This window comes from Protopterus annectens, chromosome 12.part0 (assembly GCF_019279795.1).
Source record: "Protopterus annectens isolate FY-2018-M chromosome 12.part0, PAN1.0, whole genome shotgun sequence".
Lineage (NCBI taxonomy): Eukaryota > Metazoa > Chordata > Ceratodontiformes > Protopteridae > Protopterus > Protopterus annectens.
Window position 1 is genome coordinate 321,196,444 of NC_056746.1, and position 18,090 is coordinate 321,214,533.

The window sequence follows — 18,090 nt, forward strand, 5'->3', positions numbered from 1 at the left end:
GCAGTGGCAAAACCTGCCCTGGATTTAGAGTAGAATGGCAGATGATGATGCTTTGTAAAGGTGTGCACTGAACTCCAAGTAGCCGCCTCTAAAATGTCTCTGGTTGGTACTCCCATGAGAAAGGCTGCTGAAGTGGCTGCAGCTCTGGTGGAATGCGGTCTAATGCCCTTAGGCACTGGCTTGCAATGGTGTGAATAGCATAAACGAATGCAGTGGCCTATCCACTTTGAAATAGTCTGCTTGGAGATAGCCTTTCCTTGTGATCCTGCAGCATATGCCACTAGTAATTGCTCTGTCTTCCTGAAAGCTTTGGTTCTGTACAAGTAGAATCTAAGCTGTCTGTGCACGTCCAAAGAGTGCAGAATTCTCTCCCCCTTGTTCTGTGGATTTGGATAAAAGGTTGGCAGGTGAATTGTTTGGTTAAGAGCCACACTGGACACCACTTTAGGTATAAATGTTGGGTTTGTTCTCAGAGAGACCCTGTCTGGATAAAAAATAATAAAGGGTTCCATAACCATGAGCACCTGTAGCTCTGAAACTCGTCTTGCAGAAGTAATTGCTAAGAGCAGAGCTGTTTTCCGAGATAAAAACTTTATATCAATAGTAGCAGCTGGCTCAAAAGGAGGCAGGGTGAGCTTTTCCAAGACATAGTTGAGGTCCCATGCAGGTATTGGTGATGATCTTGGAGGCCTTAAATTTTTGGGTCCTCTGAGGTACTGCTTTAATAAAGGATAAGAAAAAATTGGTGGCTCTGTATTTTAATGAGCTGAAATGGTAGAGGCATGAATTTTAATTGATGCAAAGGATAGGCCTTTGTCCAGCATCTCAGTTAAGTATTGCAAAATCTGAGGAATATTTGGTACAGTTGTATCAGTTCCTTGTGCCTGGTTCCAAGCACACAATCTCTTCCATTTTCCAGCATAAGACTTTCTTGTACTAGGCCTTCTGGCTTCCTGAATGACATCAATCACAGCTTTGCTGAGAGGTGTTTTTTGTATGATTACATTATCCGCCATGCTGTCAGGTTTAATGTCCTGAGTTGGCTGTGCAGGATCTGATTGTTTTGCTGGGACAGTAGATGAAGTAATTGAGTTAAGGTCCAAGCTGGGTAATGAGACAAGTTCCTTAGGATTGGATACCAGTACTGGCTGGGCCAGTCTGGGGCAATCAGTATCATCTTTGGTTTCTCCTGTCTGACCTTTAGGAGTACCTTGGGGAGGAGAGGCAGTGGAGGGAAGGCATATACTGATAGGTTTTTCCAGCTGAAAGATAGGGCGTCCACTTTCCATGCTTGTCCGTGATAAGTCCCTGTGCAGAATCTTTTTAGTTGGTAGTTGTGAGGGGAGGCAAATAGATCTACGTCCGGGCATCCCCATTTCCTTGTTATCATGCGGAAGACTTGCGGATCCAGCTGCCACTCGTGGGGATCCATGAGGTTTCTGCTTAGTTCGTCTGCCAGAGTATTTCCTTTCCTGGCAGGAATTGTGCCTGCAAATGTACTTGGTAAGTCAAAGCTGTGTCCCACAATGTCATGGCTAGTCTGCAAAGGGGGTAGGAATGTGTGCCTCCCTGCTTGTTTATATACCACATGACCATGGTGTTGTCTGTCTTTATCAGTAGTTGTCCCAGATGAAGTAGGTCCTTGAAGCCTGTCAGGGCATTTTGAACAGCTAGCATCTCTTTTTGATTGATATGTAGATGCATTTGGTTTGAGGTCCATGTGCCCTGAATGCATCTTCCTGCCATGTGGGCCCCCAGGCATAATTTGATGCATCCGTTGTTAGTGTCTGCCTGGCTGGGGATAATGTGAATGGCTGTCCCTTGTTCTGGTGACAAGCCTTTGCCCACCATCGAAATTCCAGTTGCAGGCAGGGAATGAGAGTAATCACTGTTTCCAGGCTGTGGCAATGTTGATTCCAAACACTTTTTAGATACCATTGAAGTTTCCTCATATGCAGTCTTGCATATGGAATTAGCAGGATGCAGGATGCCAGGAAGCCCAAAGCCTGCAGAATTTTTCTTGAAGATAACTGGGTCTTTGTTGCCAACATTGTGAAATAGGTAGTCAGTTGCCTTTGTTTGTATGGCGTGAGATAAACCATCTGGGCAGTTGTATTCAAGCTTGCACCCTGGAATGTTATATCTTGAGAGGGTACTAGTTTTGATTTCTTTTCGTTGACTGTGTACCCTTGGCATATTAGAAGTCTTTTCACAAACGCCAGATGTTGAAGAAGAATGTCCTTGTTCTCTGCTTGAATTAGACAGTCGTCCAAGTAAGGGTATATTTGTATTCCTCTTTGTCTGCAGAATGCAATTACTGGTGCCAGGCACTTTGTAAAGACCTTGGGCGCAGTAGGTAAGCCAAAGGGCAGTTCAGAGAATTGGTAATGTTCTGAACCAGCCTTGAACCTGAGGTGTCTTCTGCACGATTGCCTGATTGGAACATGCAGGTATGCCTCTTTTAGGTCTAAAGTCACAAGCCAAGCGTTCTTGCCCAGCATGGGCAGAAGCTGCTGCAAAGTCAGCATTTTGAATTTTGGAATATCCAAGAATGTGTTCAGAATAGATAGGTCCAGCATCGGCCTCCAGGCCTTGTCCTTTCTGGGTACCAACAACAGTAGAGTAAAATCCTTGTCCCCGCTCTTGCTCTGGTACTTGCTGAATGGCCCCTATGTCCATGAGAGATGAAAGTTGTTTTTGTGCCTCTGCCCATTGATTTTTTGGCAGATCTGGCCAGCCATTTGCCTTTGGCAGAGTATGGAAATGGAATTTGTAGCCTTGTGACACTATATTTAGAACCCAATTTGTCCAGGGTTATAATGTGCCAATTTTGAGCAAAGTGCTAATTTTCCCCCTAAGGGTGCTGCCAGAAGATAAGTGCTTGGTGCAGGCAGGGGAAAGTCATTGGGACTGTTTTCTGCACGCTTGAGCTTTATCTTCCCCAGCTTTGGAGGTAGAAGCACCCCATTGTTTTGACCTATAAGAACCCTGCGCCTGGGATCTGCCCCTTTGAGGTCTGTCTGGCACAGGAAAGGACTAGTTTTTTGTAGGCCAGTGCCTACTAAACCCAGGTGGCTGTACTTGTAAAAACTCTAACAGTTTGCATATATTTAGCTTTGTCTTCCATTTTCTTTAACACCTCTTCTGCCTTAGCACCAAAGTATCATGCTGTAAAGGTGCATCTAGTAACTTAACTTTAACATGATCAGGCAGATTTTGTTCCTTTAACCAAACATGCCTCCTAATTACAGAACCCGTAACTGCGGCCCTGCAGGAGGCCTCCAAAGAATCAAAACCACATTGCAAAATATGCTTTCCAGCTTGTTCAGCTGCATGCAATAAATCCTGCATTTCCTTGTTTTCAGCACATTTAGAATTTAACATAATTTTCTGTTTAAGCAAACCCATGAGATGTTGCTGATACTTGAGCATATGAAACTGACAGTTTAAGGCCCTTATAGCCAAAGCTGCAGATGTGTAAACCTTTTTTCCCCATCTATCCAGTGCCCTTGAATCCCTATCAGAGGGGGTTGAGTTTTTTGCTGTAGAGGCCTTAACTCCCTTGGGACCCTGTGAAATAGTGTCTGGGTCAGCAGCAGGGTTTTTAAAAAGAAATTTGTGCGAGTCAGGAACCCTGTAATATCTCTCAGGCTTAACAGGAGCTGGAGGTAAGGAGTCAGGGGTCAAACTAGACTCCAAAAACACATCTACAATGTCTAACACAGGGGAATGACTAGAGGCCTGTGCTGTGGTAGTAAAAGGAAATCCCTGAGCCTCTTTTTAGATTCTGAAAAATCTTGGCTTTTCCAGTGAAAATGCTCCTCCATGGTATGCAAGCTTTCCCCAAAGGAATACTCCTCAGGAGGGGATGCTGAAGGTATAGATTCTTCAGCATCAGAATTCTCACAGGGGGGTAAAGAATATCCCAGATCAGAAGAGGAATCAGAAGAAATAGAAACCTGATCTGAAGATTCATAGACAGTCTCTTGCCTAGGCCTCTCAAGGTAATCAGGTCTTCGGTCATCTTGATCATCTGTTTTTTGGGCATAGAGTCCTGTACACGTGGCTCATGAGTTTGTTTCTTTGCTTTAGAAGCTGCTTTAGTCTTTGTCTTTGAAGCTGGTCATTTTAATGTAAAGATGTTGTGGTCTGAATACACCCTCAGAAGCCGGTACCTGCTCATTGGCTCCTGACCCATCTGAGGGATTAGCATCCGAGGCTCCAATACTTTGAGTATCCAGCAGCATGGCCGACTCCACGTGGGAGTCGGTAGCAGCCTGCGACTCTGAAGTAGCAGGTGTCAGGGGCTGTGAAAGCGCCTCACTGAGAACTGGCGAACCGGGGACTGGCTTAGGAGAAGCTTCGTTGTCGGTTTTGGGCCTCGGTTGTTTTTCTCTCTCCTTTTCTTTGTGTTTTTTGTAAACTCCATTTTAGGATAATTAAACCTGCTACCAAAATACTTTAAAGCAAAAGTATACCGACCTTAATAGTGCGTTGGTTAAATCTAGCACAAAACCGACAACCAGAAACGTTGTGATCAGGGCCTAGGCAAGGAATACAATAAGAATGAAAATCCTTATGAGGTATTAGTTTTCCACAAGTAATACAATTATTAACTTTTTATGACATCGGTCTGGAGCAAGAAAACAGTTTCCCCAATGGGGTACTTAGCTTTATTGAAGACTTTGGTTCTGAAACTCAAACACGAAAATTTCAGGAGTCGGCCGACCAGCACTTGCGAACTACTTCTGCTTCGGGCACCGCACGGCAAGAAAGACTGAAGAAAATGGCGTCGGCTGCTTCTTTTATACTCCTGACGATCTGACGTCAGGGAAGGGGCGACAGCGGCCGATGCAGGACCCAAGACTTTGGAATTCAGGCCTGCTGAGGGCAACCTGCCAGCAGGATTACCCCAAATGTAATGACTGTAACAGTGAAACACGAAGAACATCCTATTGACAAAGCAGGGCAGAGGTGGCAAGAATTCTGGTAAGCATCGACTAAGGCAAAATCGCCTGCCACGTGTGTTTTTTGGGATTTAGTCAGACAAAGCCTCAGATCATAGACAGGCAATCATGACCTCGATCCAGTTCCACGGTAATTCCTTTCTAACAGTAATTCTGCCCTCACCTTCAGTCATCAGAACCTTGGCATCATAAGCAGAGGGCTGCTTAGTGGCCTCTGACACAACCAGCATTGGTCTGGTGTCAGCCTGTGAAGTTTTGGACAGGGCCGCAGTCGTATAGGTCTCTGGAGTGGATGGGTCACAGGACTCTTACCTAAGAGGCATAGGACCAGGGGGCTACAAAGACATCCCCTGTGTTGGCAATTTCAAGTCAGATAAAGATATCATCCAACACAGCTTTTTCCTTCAAGCATTTCTCCTTATGCTTCTTTGTGACAATGGCCTGGCAAGCGGCGGGCACCACAGAATGTGAAAGCCAAATACTACTAGACTAAATACAGACTTCAGGAATTCAGCCCTATACTCAATTGTTAAATCTAGCACAAAATGGGCAGTTAGGCACATTGTGCTTGGGTCGCAAAAAGAATGTAAATCTTTGTGAAGGATCAATTTCCCACACGAGACAATTACTGACTTTTTTGAACATTAAACAGCTAAAACGTGACTAGAGATAAGAGTTCCCAGCAGAGTACTTAGTTAAATCCTCCGGTTTCAAGGAGGCCGACAAAATGATTATACTCACAAACCCACTCTTGTACACAGGACTGAGACAGAACGAACGGAGGATGGTGCCAGTCGAGAACACGTCACACCACCAACATTCCATTCTGATGCTGGATGACAGGGGTGTTCTCTACCTGGGTGATGGTGAAAGACTAGTACTGGGTTCAGCTGCAGGTTTCTGCACTACAGGAAGTCCCAAGACTTAGTCCTGCAACACTGACTGTGATGAGCATCTTCACTCATTTAAGCAGCAAGATGATCAATAAATACATCTCATCAGCTGCATTTTCAGGGTTCATATACCACGACAGATTAAAAATGTAGCCTGTCAAAACAAAAACTCTGTTCCCATTCCTATCTCCCCTCATCTTAGTGTATCAATAGTGTACAAAAAACTGCATTAGGACAAAATGCCAATCAAACCACAGAATCCAATATAAATGTATAAACCTAATTATTAACGAAGTATCAATCCAATTATCAAGACGTTTAAATAGATAAATCAGACTGTCTAATTAATAGAGGGGATTTATTCTATATACAAACCATAACATATGATAGACACTTGCTCTAGAGATAGTTCTAAATCTTCCAATCTGAAATGAATAGTTATATCCCCTAGAAATCTGAACAGAATTCAACATTTAGTAATAATTGGAGCTCCTCATTCCTTACTGCCCGATAAGCTAAACACAGCTCCTTGTATAAACCTATAACTTATGTGAAAAAAGACCTAAATCTTGCTTGATATGGAAGATTTTTCACCCTACATTGTTTCCTCTGCATTCCTTCCAAAATTAATAAATCCCTTTGAATATATGACATTTTGTGCATATACCAATTACAGGTCGAGCACATGCAATACATTTATTAAATAATTCTGTGTTTAGTGAAACAAAGTTCTTAAAAATTAATGCTACAACTTTGTTTTGATTTTGATTACTTAGACATATGATCTACGTTTAAATTTATTACAGTTTCTAATGCCCAAATCCTTATATTCTGATAAAGTTGATAGAACTGTGGTTCACAGTTTCACCTGGACATCCAAACTAGGCTTGCCAAAGTAAAGGATCCCAAATTATCTTTACTAATATTTAACCCATTACAATTTAACCAAAAAGCTACTTCACTCAAGTACAGACTAAATTCTTCTATATCCCTTGATGTTATAACTTGTTCAAATTTGACATCAGTGTGTTTTGCCATCTAGACAGAGGAATGCTTTGAAATCTGAAAAAAAAAAATTAAATACTGGGCCCAATACTCAGCCTTACAGGACTCCTTTAAGTACATCAGCCCATAATGGTAACTCGCTGCTTCCTCCCACTCAGTTTGAGACCCTACATATAATGTATGGATTTATCAGCATTTCATGTACTGCATCAATAGCTACATTATGCGGAATACTTTCAAAAGCTTTAGAAAGATCAGATACACCACAATATTTGAGGCCAAAGTAACAGCCATAAAAAGTTGTCAAATTAGTAAATGTTGCTCTACTACAAGTAAAACCATGCTGAGACCGATCCAAGAAATAATCCTTTATATTAGCAGTCAAGATGGATAGTAAACATTGCTCAAAACCCACCAAGGGAGTTAGACTAATTGGTCTACACAACTGGAGATGATATGCCTATTCACAAGGGTGGTTCAGTGGATAGCATCTGCACACTTCCAACTCAAAGGGACATAACCATGAAATAACACTGTATTAAAGAAGGATGTAATAACTGTAGAAACATTTAGCATAAGTAACCCAAAAGCATCCTGGTAAGATGTAGGGGCACTGAACACTGTCCTGCTTTTTGTGACCCAAAGATTCCATACAGTGTTCACTCTGAAAAATTAACACTCAAACATTCTCTAAGGCACCCCTAACATAACTGGCCCTACTTGTGGAATCACAAGAAAATGTTTATTAAACACTTCAGCCAATTCTATTCCTATAGATATTTTTCCCCTTCATAATAGGGCCCACACCATTTTCCATCTTTACATTTCTGAACAGAATAATATTTATTTGTTGAAACATTAGACAAAAGATATTCTTCATACTTGCATTTAGATTTCAACAAGCTCTTCAATTTCAAGCTAACTAAATTATACGTTTTTAGCTGTATCCTTTAAACTCTGCCAAATTCACAGTGATAGCATCCTTGTGAACCCATGTTTCAGTTACAACTAACGCATCCAATTTCTCAAAATAGCCCTACTAACTAAACCACCCATATTTTTATTCAAATGAAAAACATAAGTTAAACAGTTAAATGTTTAGTGTTCACTAATTATGAACTAGTGGATAAAGCAAGAGCCTGGGATTTGAGAAAGCGAATACCAATTTTAACTTACTGGCGAGGAACTTCCCTGATAAACCGAATACTTACTTGCAAAATAGATATTACGTACCTACTTATAATTACAGATGGCAGTTTTCTTCTACCCAGAGGATATGACGCCATAGGACATTCTTAGGTAACAAATATCTTCCCCTTTTAAATAATCATAATCCTGTGCAGAGAGGAATCTTCTCTGGATCTCTGTAGGCACATGCCAAACTACTAAATGCAAGATCACCACCACAAAGAAAATAAGACTGAATGAACTTCATAACTAAACAGGGCAATTTTACTATATAGGGCATTATTAATGCATGTAAATAGTGTGTGTTCATTGTCTATATGGATGCTTTTAATTTAAATTACTCAGGTGGACAATATTATATTTAAAAAAAAAAAAAAAAAAGTAACTGCAAAAGTAAGGGGGTAGTGTACCTTGCCATTTGTTCAATCTGTTCCTGTTTTTATGTTGGGAAGAGAGAGAGCATTAAATAAAAATTTACAAGCACATTTACAATATGGAGAAAAACTATATTAATAATGCCCTATATAAACACACCTTGAACTGTAACAAATTTTCAAAATTTACTTTTGGTATTTTAGAGATAGTATCCCTCGACCCTAGGAGAGGTCACTGGAAGAACTCTGGAATACTAGGAACTAGTATGGCAAATTCATTTGGATGCGATTTCCCCACAAGGTCTTAATGATTAACACTTCTATTGCCCCAGTGCTGCAGATGTAGGGAAAAGCTGCGTTTGTAATTTTTTAACAGATGTTTACAATTACTCCATACACACGTGTGTGTGTGTGTGTGTGTGTGTGTGTGTGTGTGTGTGTGTATATATATATATATATATATATTATATATACATACACACAGATATATATATATATATATACATATACACACACACAGATATAGATATATATCTACCTATATCTCTATATATATATCTATATATATATATATATATATATATATATATATATATATATATATATATATATATATATACACACACACACACACACACACACACACACACACAGATATATCTAGATTTACTAACATATACTCACGGCTGATACGGTCAAACCACTTCACGTGAAACCCGAACCTCAAATGTTGGCAATGTTGAACTCCAATATCACAGAAATACAAATCTTGTCCCTATCTCGACCCAGGTTAACGCTCGTCCCTAGATCACATTTGATTTGAATTTCAGCAATACCAGAGTTTGGCAATGTCAGTTTTCGCAGATGTGAGTCAATATGACCATTCGACCTGGTCAGCTGCGAGTATATGATAGTAAACCATACACACACACATATATCTATCTATGTGTGTATATATATATATATATATATATATATATATATATATATATATATATATATAAATATATATATATATATATATATATATATATATATATATATATATATACACACCCATATATACACATTATGCATATACATCACACACACACACACACACATATATATATATATATGTGTGTATATATATATATATATTTTTTTTTTAATCTTTGTTTTTGTGAGGCTTTATTTCATTTATGCCTTGAGGTTATATTTTTTATTTTTAAATACTATTTAGAATTTACTTGCAAAGAACGTCTGTTACTGTACTGTTAAAATGATGTATTCTGAAAAGGTGACTTGGCCACAGAGTCACCAATAAGTGTACGGTCACCTCTAAACAATATATAGTGCAGCAAAAAACAACTTCACCAATGAAAACAGCTCCACACCATCAATAAAAATATCTCCACAATGCCAAAATGAGTGTAGTTCATTTATTGCGAAACAAAACAAAGTTAAGGACAAAATGCACACATTCAATGGTTTCAACATTTACAATTATACTAATAAAAGGCTATACAGTACACACTTTAGTTTGTTGGCAAATGGGATAAAATACATACCGACCCCCTGTTTTGATCTAGTTGATTGTTTATGTAAAATTAAGAAATTCACTAGGAAAATGAATTTAGCAATAATGTATAATGACAAGTCTAATATTTACAGAGACATCAACAAAGAACCAGTTAATGTGGACATAGGACTTAGTCAGAAGAGCACGTACGTCCCTCCTAGTCACCCAATAATAGAAGTCTATGAGAAAATAGTGACTAGAGAGACTTATAATTTATACAGCAAATATAAGAACAAGATATTTACTAGCAACTTGACTATTGAGGAAAGAGAAACATTATATGAACTTCAATCAGATACTAGTGTGAGGGTAATGAAACCCGATAAAGGAGGTGGGGTGGTTCTATATGACAATATTGAATATACTAAAAGAATGTATGACATTTTACATGGTTCAGGTAACTATGAATCCATCTCTATTAATGAGATCAATATTGCATACCAATCCATTAAGTACAGAAGAAGTAATTAGGGGACCTGGGGACCCAAGTTGATAGCAATCTCTCATTTGACAACCACATGGCCAAAGTGGTTACAAAAACATTTTATATAGCCCACCTAATCATGAAGGGATTCACATCTAGATCAGGGGAGGTCATCGTGCCTCTTTACTCATGCCTCATCAGGCCCATAATTGAGTACAATGCCCCTTTTGGGATGTACCTTACCAGACACCTGCAGCAACTCCTGCAGCAACTGGAAAGACCCCAAAAGTACCTCACCAAGAGGATCAAAGGGCTCAAACAGATGCCATATGCTGCCCGGTTAAAGAAACTCCAGCTCTACTCAGTGGCATACCGCCTGTTCAGAGGCGATCTGTGCCTGACGTATAAAGCCATGTTCAACCCGGAATTAATGGACATGCTGCACCTCAGAAACTCCAAATCCCATCGAGCTACGCGCTCGAGAGACTTGAACCTCAGCAATGAAATAAATAGGACATGCTGGAGGGACAGATTCATAACCCAGAGGCTCCCTTCACTCTGGAATAAAATTCCAGTCCAGGTTAGGCAGAGTCCCTCATTGACTCTCTTCAAGAGGAATCTTGATAAGTGGATGGGAGATCGTAGGTTTACCCCGGGTATCACTTCTGTGTCACTGTTAGACAGAGGCACAGTATACTAACCTCGAAAAAGGGCATAGCAAAATAAATTTAAAATGGGTGGCGAAAGCCAAACACATTCTGGCTAGGCTTATAAATGCCCTAGGGCAGATAGCCTAGTATGAACCTATGAACCTATGAATGTATAACAGCTTCACGTATGACGTCAGATTACAATACATTAGTTGAAGAAATTCAATTTATAACCAGTATGTTTCATGAGAGGGGATACTCACAAAATATGATGAAAGAAGTGGGTCAATATCTGTTACAGGAATGGGGCAAAAATTACAAACCACTTTTAGGATCTGATTTAGACAACAACTTAGCAATCAAGTTTTTTAACCACACTTACAGGGAATTGAATGGGACAGATCATCATCAGAGATCCTTTATTATATTATATAGTCCAATTGTTAATGAAGTCATTCAAATTATAATGAACTATTGGTATTTGATCACCGGTGATACAAGTCTCTCTGATATTATAGGTAATAAACCGAGAATAGTTTATAAGATGGGGAGAAACATCAAATGTCATTTAGAACAACATAGTACAAGAAAGGACAGAAGTAGCAAAAAGATTCATTACACTACTAAATGTGGTTCATGTAACCAATGTAGATACATTACAGACAAAAAGGAAATTATGATTCAAAACTTGTTTAAACCCAATCTTAAATTTGTTAAAGGAAATTGTAACACCAAAATGGTGGTCTATATAGTTATATGCAATGAATGTACAGGTTAATATGTGGGGAAGATGGAGAGGCGTCTTAAAAAACGCATATACGAGCATACGTATAATATAAGGAAGAGGGATCCCACAAAAGCTTTATATAGGCACATTGAAAAGAAAGGTCAGACACATGAATTTAAATATGCTATAATAGAGACCATTAAAAATGATCCCTGAGGTGGAGACTATAAGACTCTATTAAGTTATAGGGAGACTTGGTGGCAGTTATATCTTGATGTCACTTCACCTCCAGGGCTTAATGATTTCATATCTAGTAAGCCAATATTGGAAATGAGTTAGTAACACTCTTTATGCCCTCCTTAATCGGAGAGGAATAGTCATATTAAAGGACAATATATATATATATATATATACAAGTACACAGGCAATTTTCTTTGATATAAAGTAGACACATACTCAATATACGATTATATATTGTTTCATAAATTTTGGTCTTTTAGAATCCAAGAGGAAGTACGCTTTTGTATACTCTAGGAGGTATACAGCAGCAGTACATATAGACTAATAGATAATATTAATTTCATTAGCAATAGTCTAGTAATATATCAAGCATCAGTAGTAAATCAAATAAGTTGTCAAAAGTTATACAATGACAATTGACAAACTAACCCACACATCACATATTTTAACATATAGTTTGCGTGAATATTACAACTGATTACACGCTTAATGTACAACTGTCAACAGCATTATGACGTTTTATACAATTTAATGAGTATTATTTAATCCCCAGCATGTTTTCAGGAATACAACAGATTGTTATATTTTTTTTGTAACAGTTTCTTGCTGGGTAATTATGCAGTAATGAAACGCAGGGATTATTTAATAGTGGTAGGCTGAACACGCACATATCATAACATATTTTATAGTGTCAGCATTTTTTAAGATTCATTTACACATGTTTTTACTTTTTTATGTATTTTATAGGCAGGGACTAGTTTTTTTTAGAATGGTAATATTGCTTTAACACACAAGAAAGGAAATGTTTTAATTAGCAGTTTTTGGTGCCAAAAATTAGGCGTCTTTGTAACTGTTATGGTGTTCTGTAGAAGCCCATTTTTTTATGGGTGAAAGCACTTAACCGTTTTTATTCAAATGGTGTTGGCTCACTGTTTTGTTTCGCAATAAATGAACTGCACTCATTTTGGGGTTGTGGAGATACTTTTATTGATGGTGTGGAGCTGTTTTCATTAATGGTGAAGCTGTTTTTTGCTGGACTATCTATATATTGTTTAGAGGTTTCCGTACACTTATTGGTGACTCTATGGTCAAGTCTTCTTTAGTAGTTGCTATTTCACACTTCAGTATTCTGAAAAGGTGCAAATTCTCTTAAATGGGTGTCAGTTTATAGTGCTGATGAAGTTCTTATAGATAAAAGTGCTTAACCTTGCTCAATAAATTTTACAGCCTGCTGTATTCACTGGAAGTCATTCCGCACAGATTTCTTTCTTTTTTTTTTTTTGGTGCTATTGGTTTTGGTTTTCCATGCTGGTGGGTCATACCTGTATGCATTTTTTGATAAGGAAGATGCAGACTTGCATCACCTTCAGCTCATTCTTGCAATACCAGGCTGAATGACTGCAGTCTGGTGCCACAGCACTGCCTGTACTGGTGACTGTGATCCAAAGCAGTCTAAACAGCAAATCCCAAAGTGGTCTCCATACTTCTGTGGGTTTCTCTTCTAGGATGAATGTGTCAAATCTACTGAAAAGTTTTGACTTTCCAAGAAAAAAGGTACTTGAACATGATCATGTTCACAACAGCTTTATCCACAAGATATAAAGCCCAGCAAACGCACTGTTTCCCACCTAAAACTTCACTCAAAATACTAAACAATTTAAAACAGAAGGCAGCTCTGAAACGGAATGTTGAAAATGAGCAACTGTACATTTTCTTGTCAAACAAAATACTCTCCTGTGGCAAAAAAATAACTGAAGATGGCACTGCAGTGTGTAGAATACAGACTTAGCAGCTGCTCCTGAAGTCAAAGATACACTCACAGATTTAAAGTGTTGCTGCTTTACCCAGAAGGCCATGGAATACACAGCTGCTTACACACAAAGTGGTAAAGAAGGTGCCATAAAAGTTACACAAACACAGTGGAATTCAAACAGATTCTGTGATGCTCGTCAAGCAGCAGACTGGCACTCCCATCTTTTGCAATATTCTTAATAACTCCATTCAATGGGAAACTAGTCTGCATGATCTGCAGCACAAGGTAGTTTCCTTTACATCTAATGCTCATATTCTGCACATGCTTCACTTATTACTTCAGAACCTTTGCTGGAGATGGTGCTTGCATTACCTCAGCTATGGTCTCTGCTGTAGCAGCTTGCACTACCTGCAACAAAGGCTTCAGCCTACTTTTTTACTTCCTCTAACATTCTTCAACCCTTGCTAAACCTCTACAGCAGTGGCATGTAGGGATGGTGACAACAGCATAAAGCTAACTCCTCTGGGTCCCTTTGCATGAGTTCATCTCCCAAATGTAACCTTCCTGTACTGCTCAGAGTTTAATAACTCATCAACAGTAAAGTGGACTACTGCAGCTACCCTCAAGAAGGTAAAAGTAGTCACCAATATGGACCTTCTTTCCTCATTGGGAACTTGTGGTATCAGAAAGATCACCTACAGTACTTGGAGGCTCCAGAAAACTCTACTTGTTGATGCAGTGTTCATTCTTCAAGCACCACTACATAAGCATATGAATCCTCAGTTACACTGATGTTGTGCACTACAAAATCCACACACACTTAAGAGCTTTCTGTTGTAAAGTTCAGTTAACTCCGATGGATTTTGTTTAGGAAGGTCATTTAAAAAAATTACTTACCTGACGCAAAAATTTGTTGGCTATTAGAGCATCAGGAGACACATCTGTCTGATGGCATGTTGGACATGTATGCTCCTCAGATTCCAATAAAGATGTTCTGATACCTATACAAAACAACAAAAAATAATGTGTTGTAGGAGTACAATCAGCACGAGTAAAATTAATAAAGAAACTCTGCACGCATACACTACTAACATAAGGGAAAAAAAAAGTCTACTTTATTTTGTTACAGCCGATCACACTGAAGTACAAGATACTGGCCACAAAGTCCTGCAATCACATCTGTGAATGTGAAGAAAGTGAAACAAATAATGGCACAGTAATGTCTGTTAGTAGCACAGAGGATTAATGCTATGAACTGCTTACGAGTGACTCCCTGTTGGTACAGGGTTCGATACCCTCAGCCTTCATTTGCCTATTGTGTGAGACCATCTCCTGTACATACAAGTCCAGAGAGGTCCACAACCTCCCTCTCCAGCAAGTGAGACAAGGTCAGAGTGGAGGGAAAGACAGCAAGATGAGAGGGAAGGGAATGGAAAAAATGAATCAAACACGTACAACCCCAACACACTGTCAAAGAAACGGGAAGATGGTGGGAACAGATGGCAACAGTGAACACACTCAAACATATACATTTATCATAACCTTGTAATTGTACTATGTTCATCATACTACTCACTACTGAAGTCATCACTAATGGGTAGACTCCCAGAACAATAAAGCAGAGGGTGGCTATCAGAAGAAAAATAATTCAGGATAGCAAGCCTTGCAAGATGGCAAATGCTGCACTAGCTCTAGAGAACTCCTTGACTGCAATGTTTTGGGAATTTGTGCATCAAGGATCAGTTGGCTGCTTCCAAGATGTACTGGGTGCTGACACTCTGAAGAATGTGCTGTGATTCTAAGTGGTTGGCTACAAGCAAGGTAGTAATAACAAAGACAAGTTGCAAGCCATTTAGATCATGTCTACTGACTGGTTTTCTATCTTTGACCTTAGCCAGGGAAACAGCTGGTCTGTTTGTCCTTCTAAAAAGTCTTTAATCCTTTAAGTAAAATCTCAGCTGTGAACATCCAATAATATACATGTCTTCCCTTTGTTTTGAGGACCTGGGGGAAAAAAAAACAAGGGAATGAACGTCTGAATTCAGTCACAACATTTGACATAAAGGTAGTGTTAAAAAGATCTTTGCAGGAGGCACAAATTAACTACTGATCTATAAGTGCTGCACTCTTTTGGACAAGATGAATTTGCTAGTGGTATAACAGTAGCATGTGTAAAAAGGAGTAGAAAAATGCCTAAAGTTAAAGACTGTATATTTAGCTAAGTGGCTTTGCAATGTAATCAGAAGCCATTTTTAAGGAAGAAGGTGCAAAAGTGGATAATTTACTCCAGATTTAGGATTTACTTTGTCTAGCTCATTTTTTTACACACTTTTTTGTAACCAGTCTGAAACAGAAGGAAGGGCACCAGGCTGCTACTGTATACAACAGTGAATCCTGGATTATGCTGAACAATAAAGTTAAGGTTTGAAGGAGAGGGAAAGTGCAAACAATGTCACTGACTGCTCAGTTAAGAAAGTTTCAATTATATTTCTATTATTAGCAAATCTGTAATTTTTTTGGGGCGGTGAGCTGGAGGGGTTAGTAATACTGCGTGTACGTGGAGTATTTAGGGGATTATGCCAAAGCTAGTTTCTTAAGTAGCATTAGTAGCTATGCTGGCAATATTCCCAAGATCAAGACATTATTGTTTTTATCTGAAAGATTTTTTTCTTCCACATCTTCCAAGCTTTATCTGTTGTTGACTTTTTTTTTTTTTGAGAGAAGTAATCCACCAAGGACAAACACTGCCTCTCGGTATACAAATCTGAATAGAGCATCTTGAGGTTTACCTTCAAAACGCTAATTGCACATAGTTGAATGTGCACATTGTCGACAAACTTCCGCAAAACCTGTACTGTCGAAATTTCAGAATGCTGACATAAAACCGAACTGCGACATCACGCCACACCTAAAAACAAGTGCTAACATAGGTCAAAAAGGTGGCAAGATTTTGCAGTTTGGAATATCAGTGTTTGAATTTTTCAGAAATCGTAGATGACATAAGTGGGTTCGACGATGTGACAGTCAACGTTTTGATGGTAAACCGCATCTTGACATCAGGTCAGTATACTGGAAAAGTTAGCTAATGTTGTACTAAGGTCTGTGAGGTTGTACACTGGCACCTTGATTGTAACTGTAGGTTTAATAACTTTTAGTTATGTACTTACCATAACTTTAGATGTATGGGATCCATCTCGCCTACATTCTCTACAGATGGGTTCGGAGCCGATCCTCGGCTCCGACTCGGCGCTATACAATAGAACGCAGTCTCTTATTGGCCGAGTCACCTCATATCCCAGGATGCACCACCACTACCTCCCCAGATCTCGTTTGTTCGCACTCATGTTCACAGAGACATACTATTGTCATAACATACTCAGGTCTTTGAAGAGAGGAAGATGATCAATTTCGGGTCGTCCGGTCTCTCCTGGTCTACAAGGCAGGGGGATGGAGGGTGGGTTATTAGGAATGTAGGTGAGATGGATCCCATACATCTAAAGTTATGGTAAGTACATAACTAAAAGATGTAATGTGATCCTATCTCGCCTACATTCTCTACAGATGGGACAGCGTCCCTAGCACCTAATTCCCGGGTGGCTCACTGGAAAACACTCCTGAGAACTGTGGAACCGAAGGAAGCTCGACCCCTGGATGCCACATCTAATTTGTAGTGAGAAACAAAGGTGTGTGAAGATGTCCACGTGGCAGCCGCACAAATGTCGCCAATAGAGAGCTTGGAATGGAAAGCTGCCGAAGTGGCCATAGCTCTAGTAGAATGAGCTTTAACGGGAGCTATGAGCTCCTTGTTTGAGATGAGATACACGTGAGTGATGCAGTCCCTGATCCACTTGGCAATAGTGACTTTAGTGATGGCTTTGCCTAATCTATTATCCGAAAAGGACACAAACAGTTGATCTGATTTCCGTGCTTTGCGTGTCCTATCCAAATAGAAGCGTAATTGCCTGTGCACATCTAAGCAGTGAAAAGTATATTCAGCTCTATTGGAATATTTGGGAAAGAAGCTCCATTGACTGTTGTAGACAGAAATTAGAACAAACCTTTGGTATAAAAGATGGGTTTGTCCTAAGAAATACTCTATCCTTGTGGAATACCAAGTAAGGTGGTTTAACACACAGAGCCTGAAGCTCTGAAACCCGTCTGGCTGAAGTAATAGCAATTCGAATGGCAGTTTTCCAAGAAAGGAATTTCAGATCACAGGTTGCTGCCGGCTCAAAGGGTGGTGAGGTTAAGGCACCTAATACCACGTTCAGATCCCACGGAGGTGCAGGTTGCGAAATGGGGGGTCGT

General features: G+C 39.5%; 1 protein-coding gene across 1 annotated transcript in view; it reads right to left on the minus strand.

Annotated features, from left to right (window-relative positions):
- Positions 1–18,090, minus strand: part of RBBP6 (RB binding protein 6, ubiquitin ligase) — a 2,624,906-nt gene that overhangs the window by 1,450,182 nt on the left and 1,156,634 nt on the right. The window contains exon 10 of the mRNA XM_044089398.1: positions 14,680–14,783. Within this exon, the coding sequence (XP_043945333.1) occupies positions 14,680–14,783 (104 nt within the window). The remainder of the gene's footprint in view (positions 1–14,679; positions 14,784–18,090) is intronic.